The sequence below is a fragment of the Pipistrellus kuhlii genome, unplaced genomic scaffold (genome assembly GCF_014108245.1).
Source record: "Pipistrellus kuhlii isolate mPipKuh1 unplaced genomic scaffold, mPipKuh1.p scaffold_m20_p_9, whole genome shotgun sequence".
NCBI lineage: Eukaryota > Metazoa > Chordata > Mammalia > Chiroptera > Vespertilionidae > Pipistrellus > Pipistrellus kuhlii.
Genome location: NW_023425595.1, coordinates 27,433,428 through 27,449,236, shown reverse-complemented (window position 1 = coordinate 27,449,236; position 15,809 = coordinate 27,433,428). Strand labels below are relative to the sequence as shown.

The window sequence follows — 15,809 nt, the reverse complement described above, 5'->3', positions numbered from 1 at the left end:
TTTGTCATGGAAGAGTAAATTTAAAAAGTGCAAATTTTACTATATGAGAATTTATCATTGTAAAGCTGACTTAAAAATCACAAACAAACCAGACAGCATAGGAAAATGAGTGGTTTTTATGTTTTCAGTTAGGGGCCTCATTTTCTCATAATAATCTAAACAAGTTGTTTATGTTTTGATTCTTTAAGACTAAGATGATTACAATGTTTTACCCCTTTACTTTTAAGAAAACTGTCAGACAAATTATACCATCTAACTAATATTTATGTACTATTGCAGATGCAAAACAAGTTAAAAAAAAACTGCACTATATAAAACAGTAAAATACATGTCCAACTAATTAATTACCTGATGCCGTGAAATGGAGGTTTTATAAAATTCTTGTCCTAACTTAAAATTCTCATGTTGTGTGCAGTTAGTGGTCCTTTATGAGTGTATGTCAAGAATCATAGGGATAGAGTGGTAAGTAGCTAAATGTGCTGTCATTCAGACACTGAAGATTCTGAAAGCCAAGGTGGGTGGACCCAGTACTATCAACTGGGCAAGGAAAGAAAAGCTGTAAAAATATATAGCCAATAATCTTCATCTTATAAACCTTATTAATGCTTACGGTACCCAATTTGTCTATACTGGAGTTATTCTTTTCTCCTCCTTCATTCCATTTTCCTATTCCCCTCCTCCACCAGTCACCAAATACATTTTTTAATTATTTAGAGAGCTCCAGAAAGTCAAAATAGCAGCTAAACCCAGTTATAATTTATCCTATTCACATTTGCTCACAATCCTACAATCCATTCCTACTCACGAGGAATATAGAGGAGTGGCAAGAAGAAACTCAAAAAGTAAGGTGCATTTTTGAGGTATTTCAAAGGGAAGTAAAGGAGAGACGCTAGATACACATATCAGACCTCAGTGCAATAAAATATTTACAATCATCGGAATGAAATCACCAGGTTCCAATTATAATACAATAATAAGAAAACAGTCAAATTATATGGTTGTCTCTTGCTTATCAGAGGAAATTCTAGAAATTTTATTTAAGAAAACTGACTGCAAAAATGGAACTATCTGGGTGATTTTCCTTGCATCAAGACCATCCTCCCTCCCTTCAACTTCCTGCAGGACCATCATGCTCTCCTTTCTAACTTGGTCAAGTATTTACTTCAGGAATGTTGGGACCATCAAAGACTTTAAATTCTTAAAACTAGAAAGAGTTATAGGAAGTCTGATGACAATCCATTGGGAAAGTCTCAAATTCTCACTTATCGTGTATCCTCCTCTCAAGGATATTAAGGGAATCATGTATCTAGAAAATGCTGGCAAATAGTAGGTGCCGAACAAACACATACTGAATGAATGGAATTAAATAAAATGAAATAGAATTGGATTGTGGAAGGAAAGAAGTCCAATAAGGGCTCAAGAATGTAGAGTTCATTTGAAGGGCGATTCCACCTCCTATTAGTCAAACAGTCCCTCGTGATGACCTCTTAACAGTGTTAAAGAACAGGGGTTGTTCATGCTTTGCATTCATCTTTAAGTATATAATTAGTAGATATTTATTTTGCTGCAGTTTTCTTTTTTGTGTTAGCTTAGTGTTAGCTATGTATCACAAAATTTAAGGTCTAGAATGGCAAAAAAAATTTTATTTAATTTCTTCACTAATGTGGCTTGGCATACTCCCTAACATGCATTGTGTACTCAGTCTTGTAACAGGACAAATGCGTGTCAGAAACCCAGCTCTGGTCACTTACTGGCTATAAAATTTTGCAGTTCTGGAATAGGTTTGCAAAAATCTAAGAAATAAACATTCAGTATTAAAGGAATCAGTCCCAGAGTATCAAATACTGACTCCCAGTTATTATTATTCTTATTATTTTTTTTTACTTTTCAAAATATATCAATAAATCATTCCAAGTGGGCAAGGAAAAAAGCTTTCTGATATTCAGTTTTCTCACTTATCAACATCAATATCACTATCTATCTCAAACGATATAGGATAACTTCCAAGATCATATGTTAAAATACGTTAAAGTGCTTTAAAAACCAACTATAAAATCAGCCATTGGAAATACCACATTTTTTTCCAGTTGAAGATGAGCCAGCCTAATGGAAGTGAATGAACATCAACTTAGGAATTGGATAGATAAAAATTTCTGGATTTAAAATCTGGATTCAATTATTTAATAGGCATTTACAATCCTGAGCCAATTATCCCCAGTAAAATGGAGGTAATGACACCTATATCTTATATAATTATATGAGGATTAGAGATGAGATACTATGTAAAGTGCTTAACCCCATTCCTGGCACGTTGCTTTAAACATTCAATATTTATTATTACAATAAGTCAAAAGAACTGTCCCATGTGTTCATGCTATACGTTAGTTGTACACAGCCATCATAAATGGCAAAGACCAGCACAGAACACAAGTTTTCCTTCTCGCAGATTACCCCTCCAAGTTCCATCATACTGATCAAGAAATAGATTTATTACAGTATTGGACAGTTATATGTGGAGTTTAGGGTATCTGCCTAAAGGATATACTTTAAAGTAACTTCAGAAATAAAATTCATAAATAATTGAATAAAGAAACACAACTTGGTTCTCAGATTTTGAAGGGATGTGACTAACAATGACCCAAAATCCAAAAACGTGCACCTATGCAAATAATTAAGTTAAACAATACCAGGATATGGGTTCCACATCCTTCTTAACTATTCTTCTGAGAAATATTTCCACCCTAGCTAGTTTGGCTCAGTGGATAGAGTGTCAACCTGTGGATTGAAGGGTCCCGACTTGGGGGCTCGATCCCCAGTGTGGGGCATGGAGGAGGCAGCTGATCAACGATTCTCTCTCATCACTGATATTTTTATCCCTCTCCCTCTCCCTTCCTCTCTGGGGGTGAGGGGGGGGTGGGGAGGAAAATAGAAAAATACTTCCCTTAAATTTCCTCTTACTTTCCTTTTTTTAGTAAAAGGATTCTACTCTGTAAAAGCTTTATAAGCAGAGGAAGGAGTTGTAATCATTAGCCATTTTTTCCACATGCACATAACCACCCTATCATTTTAGGTTATCTTCTTTCTTGGTATCCAAATTATTACTTCACACATTACCAGTGTGAAACATCAATCTTTTACACTTATGGCATTTCTGTTATATGGAGAATATTTTCACCCTTGAGTTTTTGTAGTTGGTGACTGGGCAATCTTCTGTCTTCTAGCTTTTCATGCCCTGTTTGTTCAAAACAATTCAACTCAAATCATTTTCCTGATCCAGTGGACCCTCACTAAAGTGGGGGACATGGGGAAGATATGTCTGAGGTAGTTTTGGTCTCCAATGGGTATAATACTTATGTCTTAAAATGCCCAATATACTTTTAAGAAGTTAGAAACCTAAATGACAAATGGAAAATTGTAACTAAGAAGTTTTCATAATGCAATAATTGACAGGAACATTGTTAAAAAAAAAAAAAATAAGATCTATTTTGATACATAGTAGCAACCATAATAACTTGTTAATGTATAGTCCCAAAGGTCTGAAGTTAGAACAAGAAGATTATCACTGGATAGATGAAGCTTTTCAGTTTCTCAAACAAAACAATTTATTAGCACTTTAAAAATTAATGACTATCTAAATAAATATACTTACTTACATTTTTGAACAGTTGCTCAGCAAGTTCTCTGACATGCTTTATCATCTTCAGTGGGTTATTTTCTTCAACTTTAATTCGCTCTACCTCAAAAGCTACCAGCTTGAAAAAAGAATGAAATGGCAAAACATCAATTCTAAGATATGCTGAATTAGAAAACTGTGTGATAATTTCTTATCATTACAAACCAAGAAGATTCCAAAATATATACTATTACTAAAATAATATTTTAGATTTTTGCTGGGCTTCACCACTATTCTAGATGCATGGAATCTATCCAGTCATTGGATAGTTCAGTGGTCTCCCCCTGATGATTTAGGGCCCTATTTCCTCTTTGAAAAGTCATTTCTGGATCTCAGAGACCCTTTCATTCTCCAGGCCTCACTTAGACATTTCTCATTTTGAGAAGTATGGGTGGTCAGAACATGTCCCTAACTCACAAAACACGAACCAAATGTTTAAGTCAGGTCATTCAGATGCTGCTGGTTCCGGCTCTGCTGATAGTGAAATTTGGAAAAACTCCTAAGCTCCAGTTTCTTCATCTCTAATGTAAGATGGAGGAACAAGACGATCTTTAGGCTCTTCCAGTTCTCAAGTTATATAAACTCTATCTATGTCCCTACTAAATAATTAGCTGGGAGAACTGGGAGAGTGTGTATACTTGGAGTAGAGAGAAGAGTACTTACAGGAAAAAAATGAGTAAGGAGGAGTGGGTAGATGGATGAATTTTTTAAAAAGGTTATAAGACATTTTCTTCTAGGAACTATTAGATTTACTGGAATAGACAGACATTTAAAACCACGACTTCACCTATTCTAGGCCAGGATTCAGAAAGACTGTCAAACAAGGGCAAACACTTTTCCTTCTAACAGGCCCGTTTGATGGAGTGTGGGAATAAGCTCCATAATCCTTTGTGGTGGAGGCTGTCCAAGCTAAGTGAGAACAAGGATCCCTTTCCCAGAAGCACACAACTTTCCTACAAAGCACACGCTAATGCAAACCAACTGAGCGGCCAAAGACGACAGACAAGAAATTACTTAGGTCTGATGTCTCATTGCTTTTAGGCACTTGACAAGGATACATATGAAATGCTTTTCAAGTGATATCAACAAGATGTCAAAAATCATCATTGCTGGCAGAACCTAGAACAGGATGAACACTAAGAGATGCAATAGGAATCTTGGACAAGGTCCTTGCCTTATCATTGTTTCTAATCTAAAGGATATATGTATCTTATGTCCATTAAAGCACATAATTTTACCGAATAATAGACAAACATGTAAATTGACCATACATCTACTATGCCCATAGCCAATCAGAGTAAGTATGCAAATTAGAAGGCCAAAGACGGCAGCCGCCCAGGAGTGGCCAGGCGAGGCAGGACGCCTGCTATGAGAGGGAGGGCAGGGGGCAAAGAAGAGAAATGCTGCAGCAAAGACAAGACTGCAGACTCCAGAGTCTGCAGCAAAGGCGAAGATGGCAGACTCCGGCTGGAGTCTGTAGTGAAGACGAAGATGGCAGACTCTGCCTGGAGCGAATGCCTGGGTCCCAGATGCCAGAGGAAAATCAGTGCTGGCAGCCAAGGAAAGGAAGGCCTATTGCATAAATCTCTTCGTGTAACCAGCCTCTAGTAAAAGATAAGCTGCCAGATGAAGTTAGAGATACAAAATAAAGCTCAATGCAGACTAGTAGACCTCCAATGTACTCTGGGGAGGTGGTAAAATAAGAGCAAAGTAGTATGAAGAATGGCTGGTCAGTCAGACTGAAAGGTAGAGGGAGAGCACTCCAGGCAACAGAAGGACGTACAAAAATAGTCAGAAGCTGTAGCAAGCAAGTTTTTTTTAAAGTAATTTATATGAATTATTAGTTGTGACGAAACTGCCAGAAGGGAGAATTTAGATAGAAAAGAAAGGGGATATATAAACAAATATTACTATTCAAAATGCTTCAGAGACTAATAAAATGAGCTAGAAAAGAGTATGAAGAGCACATAATTTAACCCCAAAAACATTATGTCTCAATTACTTAGGATCTAAAGTCTGATATCTATACTAATAAAAGGGTAATATGCTAATTAGACTGGGTCAACCGGACATCTTCCAGTTGTCTGGTCCCCCTTCTGGACAAAGCCACAGTGGTGGGGGCTGAGGTAGAGACGGTTAGGGGTGATCAGGCCAGTTGGGGAGCAGTTAGGGGCGATCAGGTCAGTCGGTTAGGGGTGATCAGGCAGACAGGCAAAGTGGTTACGGGTGATCAGGTAAGCAGGTGAGTGGTTAGGAGCCAGTAGTCCAGGATTGCAAGAGGGATGTCCAACTGCTGGTTTAGGCCCAATCCTACAGAGGGGTCCCAGACTGGAGAGGATGCAGGCCAGGGGGAGGGACTCCCCCACAAACAAATTTCATGCAACAGACCTCTAGTATATTAATATTAGATAACCAGTGACCAATCATATTTAATATTGGTATTAGAACTGTAAGAAATAATAGTCCACCTCAGGGCAATTGCTCCTAAATCCTCATATGATTTTTTCTACTATTAATTAAAGCATTTGGTGCAATTCTCCGTACTCAGAATTAAAACATGTGCCTATTCTTTCAATCTCACCTGTGAATACTTAATTATCTCTATATAAGAAAAATAAAAGATTCTTTTCTGAACCAAGGATCTTTAAAACCTTGAGTCCTACCTTCTTTACATAAAATAAAATCAGCAACTCAAAAATATGATCACTATTATTATTCTCCACTAGCTTGGGTGCTAGGAATGTTTTCTTTTACAGACTTCAAGTAACTTTACATTTATTGGTTCAAGCACAGTGCTCTTTCAGAAACTGAAATTGGAATAACATTTTTCATTCTATCTACCAGAATGGACTTCTATGAAAATAGTTTAATGGTAAATGGAAAGATGCATTAAAATAAGAGAAATCACAATGAATACAAAATAGCATCTGTATTTTAACTCACATCTGTTCTAACTTTCCCTTTCTAAGGCCAATTCCTTGGTGATAGAGACTTAAACCTGTCTTTTATATAGTTAATATCTCCCAAGGGAGCTATTATGGATATCAGGAAGAATGCTACTAAGCTAAATTATGTCTCTAGGACCCTGAGAGACAATATATAACTGCTTAAAGTCACATATCTACGCATTAAACTTTGACTTTTTCTCTATGAAACAAATAAAGGAATTATGTTATTACCTTCAAAAATAAATGTTCTACTTACACAATCACTGTCAATTTTTTCAAAAAGATTTTAATCAACAATTTAAAATTAAGTTTTCAAGATTTTATGTATGTCTGAGATATCCTATAGTTCTATCTTTTATAATTATATTTTCACATTTTAAATATCAAGATCTGATAAGCATAATAGTAATAATATTTGGATTGTTTTATATTTAATGTATAACATAGTTATAATTTTGATTAAAAGTTTAAAATATTACTTCTCTACTTTGTACCATCTTAATTTTGTCTATAAATAATGTATTCATTTGATAAAAACTATACCTCGTCAAAGAGATCACAGGATCTATAGGGAGGGCCTCTTTCTGAAACAAAACCTGCAAATGCCATTCCATTGAGAACTTTAGTGAGGAAATCATTTTCAATCAAACCACGCTGCCCCAAGAAAGCTGTCTGTAAAGAAAGAAAATGTGAAATGAATAATTTATCACTGAGTAATTAATGGATACTCAAAACAAAATAAATCTATCTATATATATAAAAGCCTAAGCGACCATCAACAGTTTGACCGGTTGACTGTTCGCCTGGCAGCTATGACGCACAATGACTACCAGGGGGCAGACGCTCTGACCAGTAGAGGAGGAGGAGGGAGCTTGATTCCTTGTGAAATTGGTCGTGGGTTAGGTTGCTGCTGGGGGGAGGGCGGAAAGAGAGTAACCAAAGATCTTATATAAATACTAGAGGCCCAGTGCACGGATTTGTGCACTAATGGGGTCCCTAAGCATGGCCTGCGGGAATCAGGGCTGAAACTGGCTCTCTGACATCTCCTGAGAGGTCCCGAATTGCAAGAGGGTGCAAGCTAGGCCAAGGGACCCCACAAGCACCAGGGCTCTAGTAGAAAGATAAAGCTTGAATAAGTGTCTTCATGCAAAAATGTGCTACTACAAATTACACTTCTCTTAAAAAGGTTTTTGATACCTGAGATACTATAGGTATTAGAAAGAATAAAAATGAATCTGTCTGTAAAGCAGGAGGAAAAATAAAAAATTAATACTCAATTTTAAAAGAAAACCAATTTAAAGTTAACATTATAGACTTGGTGTCGCTGACTACACTCTTCCATGGCTCCAACAATGACAGAATAGCTGTGGCTCCTTCTCTTGTGAGAGGTCTAAGTATGGGCAACCGGGCCCAGGACTGAGCTTCTAAAGTTAACATTATAGCTGAAACCGGTTTGGCTCAGTGGAGAGAGCGTCAGCCTGCGGACTGAAGAGTCCCGGGTTCGATTCCGGTCAAGGGCATGTACCTTGGTTGCAGGCACATCCCTGGTAGGGGGTGTGCAGGAGGCAGCTGGTCGATGTTTCTCTCTCATCAACGTTTCTAGCTCTCTATCCCTCTCCCTTCCTCTCTGTGGAAAATCAATAAAATACATTTTAAAAAATAAATAAATAAAGTTAACTTTATACTTTGAATGAAAACATGTTAGTTCCATAATATTATTAAAAATTATCAATACAGTTGTAGAATTGTGCATCTGAATAGATTCTACTTTGTACTAGCCTAATTTTGTCTGTAAATAATGCATTCATTTGATAAAAAGAATACCTCATCCAAGAAGTATCACCCCAATAAATTCAATAAAAAAAGGAAAAAAATCATCATATAACCACACAAAGCAAATATTTTAAATAACCCCATTCGATAAATTAAGGGGAAAATACATGGCCAGAAAAGGACAACCAAGTTGTTTTATTTAATGGGAGTCTACATTTTGAACAGATTCTATATAGTTCTGTACCTTACCTTGTGAAAATGTATCACTGGTTCTGCATGAATTCTTATGAGCTGTAGGCATGATCTATATCCTTGGAAAAGTTGTGCAAATAATCTAAGAAAAACTGCACGTACTTCTTTATCCTGCAAATATAAAAAGAAACGTGTTAGGTAATTGAATTTCTTAAAAAATAAAATGAATTATCACAAAATCACATAGTTGTAAAAAAGTTGAGGGATTATTAAATCAATCTGTATGTCTGCGCTTCCTACACATCAGTCTCATTTGTGGCAATCCTGAGTGATCGGCATCTAGTCTGTTCCACTGTTGGCAGCATAGGCTGTTCAATAGTTCTTTTTAAAACTGAACCAAACAAAACTTGCTTCCAGCACATTCAATTTTCCTATCAGAAAAAACATAAGTCACAGTCTCCCCTTTCACCATGCTCAAGAAGGACATATTTCCCAAGTCATTTGCTTTTTATAGCCATCACAAGAATATCACAAATACAAAGGGAAAAAAGACTTTTTAAAGCTTATAAAATTCTCCCAAAATTTATCCAACTTATAAAAATGTATTCTCATATTAATAAGGTCTGACTTCAAATCTGTTTTAATAATTCGGGCTTTTATATAAATCATAGTTTTAGAATAGGGAGAACACTTAGAAATTTATTTAGTCAACCCTTATTTAATTAATGGAAATAGTCAAGAACGCTTAATGAACTTGTCAAAGGTATCCAGCTCTATGAAGATCCTGATTGGCCACAAAGCTCATCTATAAGAAATGCACTAAGCAAAATTAAAAAGGGATCCTTGTTATATCTTCTGTTGGGACTATTTTCACCATTCACTCCTCAAACTTGATTCTCTTCTATTATTAACAATACTGTTTCCATTTTTTGTAAGCTTCCCTCTCCCTACTTTTTTTATCCTTGCCTGGCCTTTTTATTTGCTGCTTGACACGATTTTCCAGGCTGTAGCCTAGGTTCTGATTTTTTTGTCTGCTACTTACTATGCTTCCTCAGGACAACAGCTTTAGCCCTTCTCCCCACTGGTCAGTGTGCTGCCCTGTGATTCCTCCTTGAGCAGGTCATGAGGTGAGTCAGTAGCAATTCTCTTGATTTCTAATTTGGTGCTCTGTTTACTAGGCTGTCAATGTAACTCATTTTTACTAGGTTGTACATGTAATTCAGCTTCTTTAACAATTGTACAAATAAAAGTACAGTTCTCTTTAAAAGCATAAAACTTAAATCTTAAACTTCTTACCAGCATTTTTGAGTGGGATAAAGCTGTTCGAGGAGGGGGGAAAGCATGATCTGCCACTTCCAAATCTGGGTGTAGAATCTAAAGCAAAGAAGTTTTGTTATATAGAAGATCTTAATATCAATAAAACCTATTATTTAATCTACTTGAAGCATTATATGAAAAAGTGTCAGTATATAAATTACAATATATTTTTTCCATGAACTACAATGTAGTTAGCTGAGGCAATTCTGTATATATTATTGTGAAATGACCTCCAAGAGAAAATATTTACATATGTAAGTCTATATATGTATACGCATTGATGTACATATAAATGAAAATGCAAAGTTCTGAAAGAATATACACTAAACTATAAAACAGTAGTTACCTCTGGGAAGGGAATGGTCTAGTGCAGATCTATTTCTCTATAGTGGAAAATTTTAAACAAGCATTTATTTTTATGTTTCTTAGTATAATTAAGAATTAATTAACAGAAATATTGAGGAGAATATGAAGGCTTCAGTTCTAGTAATGACTTAAAATGCAGAATTTCTAAGTTTGAATTTTCTTATGATGGATCAATGAGCACCTAAAACTGTTGTCAGTAAAATAAAATACTGTGCTTTTACAAATCAAATAAGGTAAAATAACTACAAAAACTTAAATTCATCCCAATGAGAAACATACAGGCCACTGATTTCTTAAAACTTCACTACACAGAATGCTGGACATTTAATCTGTCTATAAGTAATATCTTCCTGCAGTAATTTGAAAACAACATCCTACTGTTTTGCAAGTAGCACACCTATCATGGAGGAATGAGATGTCAGTAGGAGGTTGAAGGAGAAGAAAAAAGTGCTGACTTCTAATGGGGGTTTAGAATTACTTCAAGGCAGAGTCTAGTCTTGTTTTCACATGTGTGTTTCCAATACCTATGACATTATTCAGTTCTAAGTGAATAAGATGAGTGAAAAAAATGAATGTATAACAAATATTCAGTTAGGATTCAAAGTATATTTTTAAAATAATATTTAGTAAAAACTCCTAAATACTCCATGAGACTATATTCATGTTTGAAGACCTTTTAAAAAAGTAATTACACTGCTCATGATATTTAATTATAATTATCTTAGTCTAGATTTAAATCAAGAGAAAATTGCTATTAAAAAATGGCATACCAAAGAAAGAGCTGCTTGAGTCTGATGTAGAAGTGGTTCCGGGAGGGAGGAGAGGTGAATACATTCAGGAATTTTAATAGTTCCTCCATCCAAATCTGCTATGATTACATCTAACTGAAAGAGATAAAAATTAATATAATTAATACAATATATTTGTTGTTGAGCAAATTAATTTGACCTTCACTAATTCAAAATAAGAAGAACCAGGTATGGAAGAGCATCTTCTTTTTTTGGTAAATCCTCACTTGAGGATATTTAATATATTGATTTTTAGAGAGAGTAAAAGGGAGAGAAACAGAGGGGAGAGAGAGAGGAAAACAGAGAGAATGAGAGAGAGAGAGAGAGAGAGAGAGAGAGAGAGAGAGACATCAATTAGTTGCCTCCCATATTGGGTCTAGGATTGACTGGCAATCCAGGTACATGCCCCTAACCAGGAATTGAACCCGAGACCCTGTAGTGTGCAGGCTGACACTTCACCACTGAGCAACACTGGCCAGGGCTGGAAGAGCCTATTGATTGTCCATAGTAATAGAACGCTATTCTATTGGCTTCTGAGCTTCTGTCTAGAGTAGTTCCCTCTTATCTATGATTATGCTTTCTGAGGTCTCAGCTACATTCAGTCAAATGGTCTGAAAATATCGAAAGGAAAATTCCAGAAATAAACAATTCATCAGTTTTAAATTGCAATGCCATTATGAACAGTGTATTGAAATCTTGGGCCAGCCCACTGGCCTGCCTGGGACGTGAATCATCCCTTTGTGTAGCAGTATCCACAATGTATTATGTTATCCACCCACGATGATCAGCGATTTTCAATTGATGTGCCGAAAGAGGCACACTGGTATGCCACAAGAATTTTTTTTTATTATTTATTTTTTTATTGATGAAGGTATTACAAATGTGTCCTTACCCCCCCATTGTCCGCTCATCCCCCCAGTCCTGTCCTCACCCTCACCCCCTGATGTCTGCGTTCATCGCTTATGCTTATCTGCATGCATACAAGTCCTTTGGTTATGCCACAAGAATTTTTAAAACATGCAATACCCTATTTAGTCAGGGGCACTGACCTAATTTCCCTTACATTGTAAAAAAAAAAATAAAATAAAAAAATAAAAATGATGACAGTCAACACAATAGCCATCTGGTGTGAATGAATCAAAATTATATCTATTTTTTTTGTCAGATTGGCAAAAAATATATTTTTTGGTGTTCTGCAGAATTTTAATGTAATTAGTTTATATGTACCATGAGATGAAAAAGGTTGAAAATCACTGATATAGACTGTGGCATTATTGCAGTGCATGTTGTCACATAGCCTTATTTTACCTAACAATGATCCCAAAATGCAAGTGTAGTTATACGGCAATTTGGATATGCCAAAGAGAAGCTGTAAAGTGCTTCCTTTAAGTGGAGAGCTATGTATGTATAAGAAAAGAGATAGTATATATAAAGTTCAGGACTACCTCTGGCTTCAGGCATCCATTGTGGGTCTTTTAATGTATCTCTTATGGATAAGGGGGAATTACCATATTTTCCAGCTTCCTTTGACATTAGGTATGTAAGTGACTAAATCTCTGCCAATGAAAACTGAAAATCAATGTGTATACTTTCAAGTACTCAAAATAGAGGTGACCTGAGGCTCTCTTTCCTCTTTCCATAGCTGAAGCTATGAACTAGCAGCAACCCAACCCTGAATGCTCAGATGATGGCAATACATGAGAGGATCCTGGTGGAAGGATAAGCAGGAAATAAGTTTGGACTTTCAATGATATCATGGAGCAAACTGGGCTAGTATAAGGAACACCTTTACGGATCGCTGCATGAGTGTTAAATAAAATTCCATTTGTCTGGGCCATTGCATTTTGGATGCTTTATTATAGCAGTGTAGCCATAACCTAAATAACACAGTAATCATTACATGAGTTAACAATCAAAACAATTATTATATATCAAAATGGTACTGTTTAGGTGCTCAAGAAAGAAAATAACTTTTAGCATTTTACAAGTTTATTTACAAATAACTTAAATACAAATGTAAGAGAAACTTGCCAAGATTGCTGAAGTTATTATTTATAGGATTAAAATTCATTGATTATAGGATTAAAATTCATTCTAATGTATTCATCAAAAAATTTAAAAATTTACTTTAGGCAATACTTGGTTTGTCCTACCACCAGAGGAAAAAAAATACTGAAAAAAATTATCTATAAACTAGAGTGACATATTTCTAACTAGAGGACCATTGCATGAAGATTTGTGCAATAGACCTTCCTTCCCCTGGCTGCTGGCACTGGTTTCCCTCTGGAACCCAGGATGCAGGCCTTCGCTCTGGCCACTGCCTTCTGTCTTCGCTTCAGCTGGAGCCCTCAATCTTCACGCCGGCTGGAACCTTCAGTTTTTGCTCCAATTGAAGTGTCACTCCACTAGCTTCCTCTGCCTCTCTGCCTTGCCCCTCATAGCAGGCATCCTACTCTGCCCTGCCTGGCCACTTCATGCCTGCATATGTGCTGCCCAGAGGCCTGGAATGGCTGGGAGGCCAGGCCACCTGCATTTTTGTCAGGTTAATTTGCATATCCACTTCTAATTGGCTGGTGGGTGCTGCGAAGTGACAGTTAATTTGTATATTTCTCTTTTATTAATGTAATTAGTACTAACTGGGCTTTACTGAATGTTTATTGATTTATACATATTTTATACAATGATATCAAAATTAAAAAGGAACTAGATAGATACCAACATCTACGGTTAGGCAGAATGATTAATATATGAATGAGGGTCCTATTTATAATTACAATGTTGAATAATCTTTTGTCAGTTTAAATGACACCTACAATTTGATTACAGTTGTAATCCTATATAATAAAAGAGTAATATGCAAATGGACTGAATTGCTGAATGACTGGTCACTATGATGTGCACTAACCACCAGATGCTCTATGCATTAGAGAGAACTAAATATGTTATTCCAGAATTAGCTTAGATATGTAGAGCAATGATTTTCAACCTTTTTCATCTCATGGTACACATAAAATAATTACTAAGATTCTGTGGCATACCAAAACATATTTTTTAGCAATCTGACAAAAAAATAGATATAATTTTGATTAATTCACACTGGATGGCTATTATTGTGTTGGCTGTTGTCATTTTTTTATTTGAAAACTAGAGGCCCAGTCCATGAATTTGTGCATGGGTGGGGTTTGGCCGGCTAGCCCCAATCAGGATGAATTGGGGCCGGGCCTGTAAGGAGGAGGAGATAGCAGGAGGTTGGCTGGCTGGCCTGCCCTGATTGGGGCCCAATCAGGGCTGGGCCAGCTTTGGGGAGGGGCCACAGGCGATTGGCCAATGGGCTCTGCTCCCAATTGGAGTGGAGGGGGCCAATTAGGGGCCATCAGCATAGGGAAGGTGCCATGGGTGTTGGCCAGCCTGCACTACCCGATTGGAGTTGGGGGGCAAATCGGGGGTGGAGCTGACTGGGGGTTGGGGCCGTGGGTCAGCTGAAGGGAGGGGCCATCCATGGGGAGGAGTTGCGGGCCAATTGAGGTAGTGGGGGCCCATCTGGGGGCCCGGCTGTGGGAAGGTGCTGTAGGAAGTTGGCTGGCTGGTCCCACCCCCCGTTTGGACCAGTTCATTGGCCACAGTCAGCGTCATAGAGACCAGTCATTCTGGTTGGTCACTGGCTTTTTATATACATAGATATATGGGAAAAGAGGTCAGTGTTCCTGATCAAACATTCACGTGTTGTATGTTTTAAAAATTGTTATGGCACACTGGTTAAAAATCATTGATGTGGAGTATTACTTTTCTTATTTGGTATTTCTTTCTATTCCTGTGGCATAAAAAGAAGAATAATCTTTCTTCTTACCCAACGATACACTTTTTATTGGTTTTAGAGAGCAGAAGTGGGTCAGAGAGAGAGAGAGAGAAACATCAATGTGAGAAATTATATATCTTCTGCCTCCCCTATGTGCCCTGACCTACAACTGAACCAGCCACCTTTCGGTATATGGGACAATGCTCCAACCAGCTGAGCCACTCTGGCCAAGGAAAGAAATAGAATAATTTGGTGGGGCTCATACTGAACCTGCATTCCACTAAAATCCTTCACTCTTTTTGCAAATGATTTTTGCTGTTTAATTATCCACCATTCAGCATTAATACAGGCGTAATTTCAAAATGTGAATAAATTAGTCATAACAAAAGTATAAATAGAATGCTATATAGATTACTTTATCTTCCTTTCCCATAGACAGGATGAAGAATACAGAAAGATAAACTTAAAATGCCAAAGGTGAGGGCATTAGTGAATTTATTTTGTAAATCTCTCATATTTGCTAAAGAAAAATTAATATGTTTAGGTTTTTCAATTATGCTTTTCTTCCAGCCAATCTTTTCTCTAGGGAATGCAATAGAGCTGAAAATAGTAATAAGTTGAAATGTTATAAAACTCAAAAGTAATAAGATAAACCTCTGGCCTCAAACTGGCAATTTAAAGTTAAATACTTACAAGTTCATGGACATCAGTTTTAAAGATGGAATGTACTCCAATAATGAATGGTGTTGGCGAACTTAGAACTTCTAGTAACTGAGCCGGGAGGATGGGAATATAAGGATAACTGGAAATAATGAAAACATGTGTGAAATATATTTGTTTCTCCATAATATAAACATTTTTCTTTCATCTTTATGCTATGAAATTTCAAGATAACCTATGTTTTGAATTATCGACAATATTTTCATGGTTATTAATACTTAATTTTGAAAAGGACA

General features: G+C 36.5%; 1 protein-coding gene across 2 annotated transcripts in view; it reads right to left on the bottom strand.

Annotated features, from left to right (window-relative positions):
* SBF2 (SET binding factor 2) overlaps positions 1–15,809 on the bottom strand; it is a 307,688-nt gene that overhangs the window by 137,859 nt on the left and 154,020 nt on the right. For both annotated transcript variants that reach the window (XM_036428329.2, XM_036428330.2), the window contains exons 8-13: positions 15,547–15,655; positions 11,040–11,153; positions 9,883–9,960; positions 8,644–8,757; positions 7,165–7,293; positions 3,654–3,752 (exon numbers count right to left, since the gene is read on the bottom strand). In XM_036428329.2, coding sequence (XP_036284222.1) covers positions 3,654–3,752; positions 7,165–7,293; positions 8,644–8,757; positions 9,883–9,960; positions 11,040–11,153; positions 15,547–15,655 — 643 coding nt within the window. The remainder of the gene's footprint in view (positions 1–3,653; positions 3,753–7,164; positions 7,294–8,643; positions 8,758–9,882; positions 9,961–11,039; positions 11,154–15,546; positions 15,656–15,809) is intronic.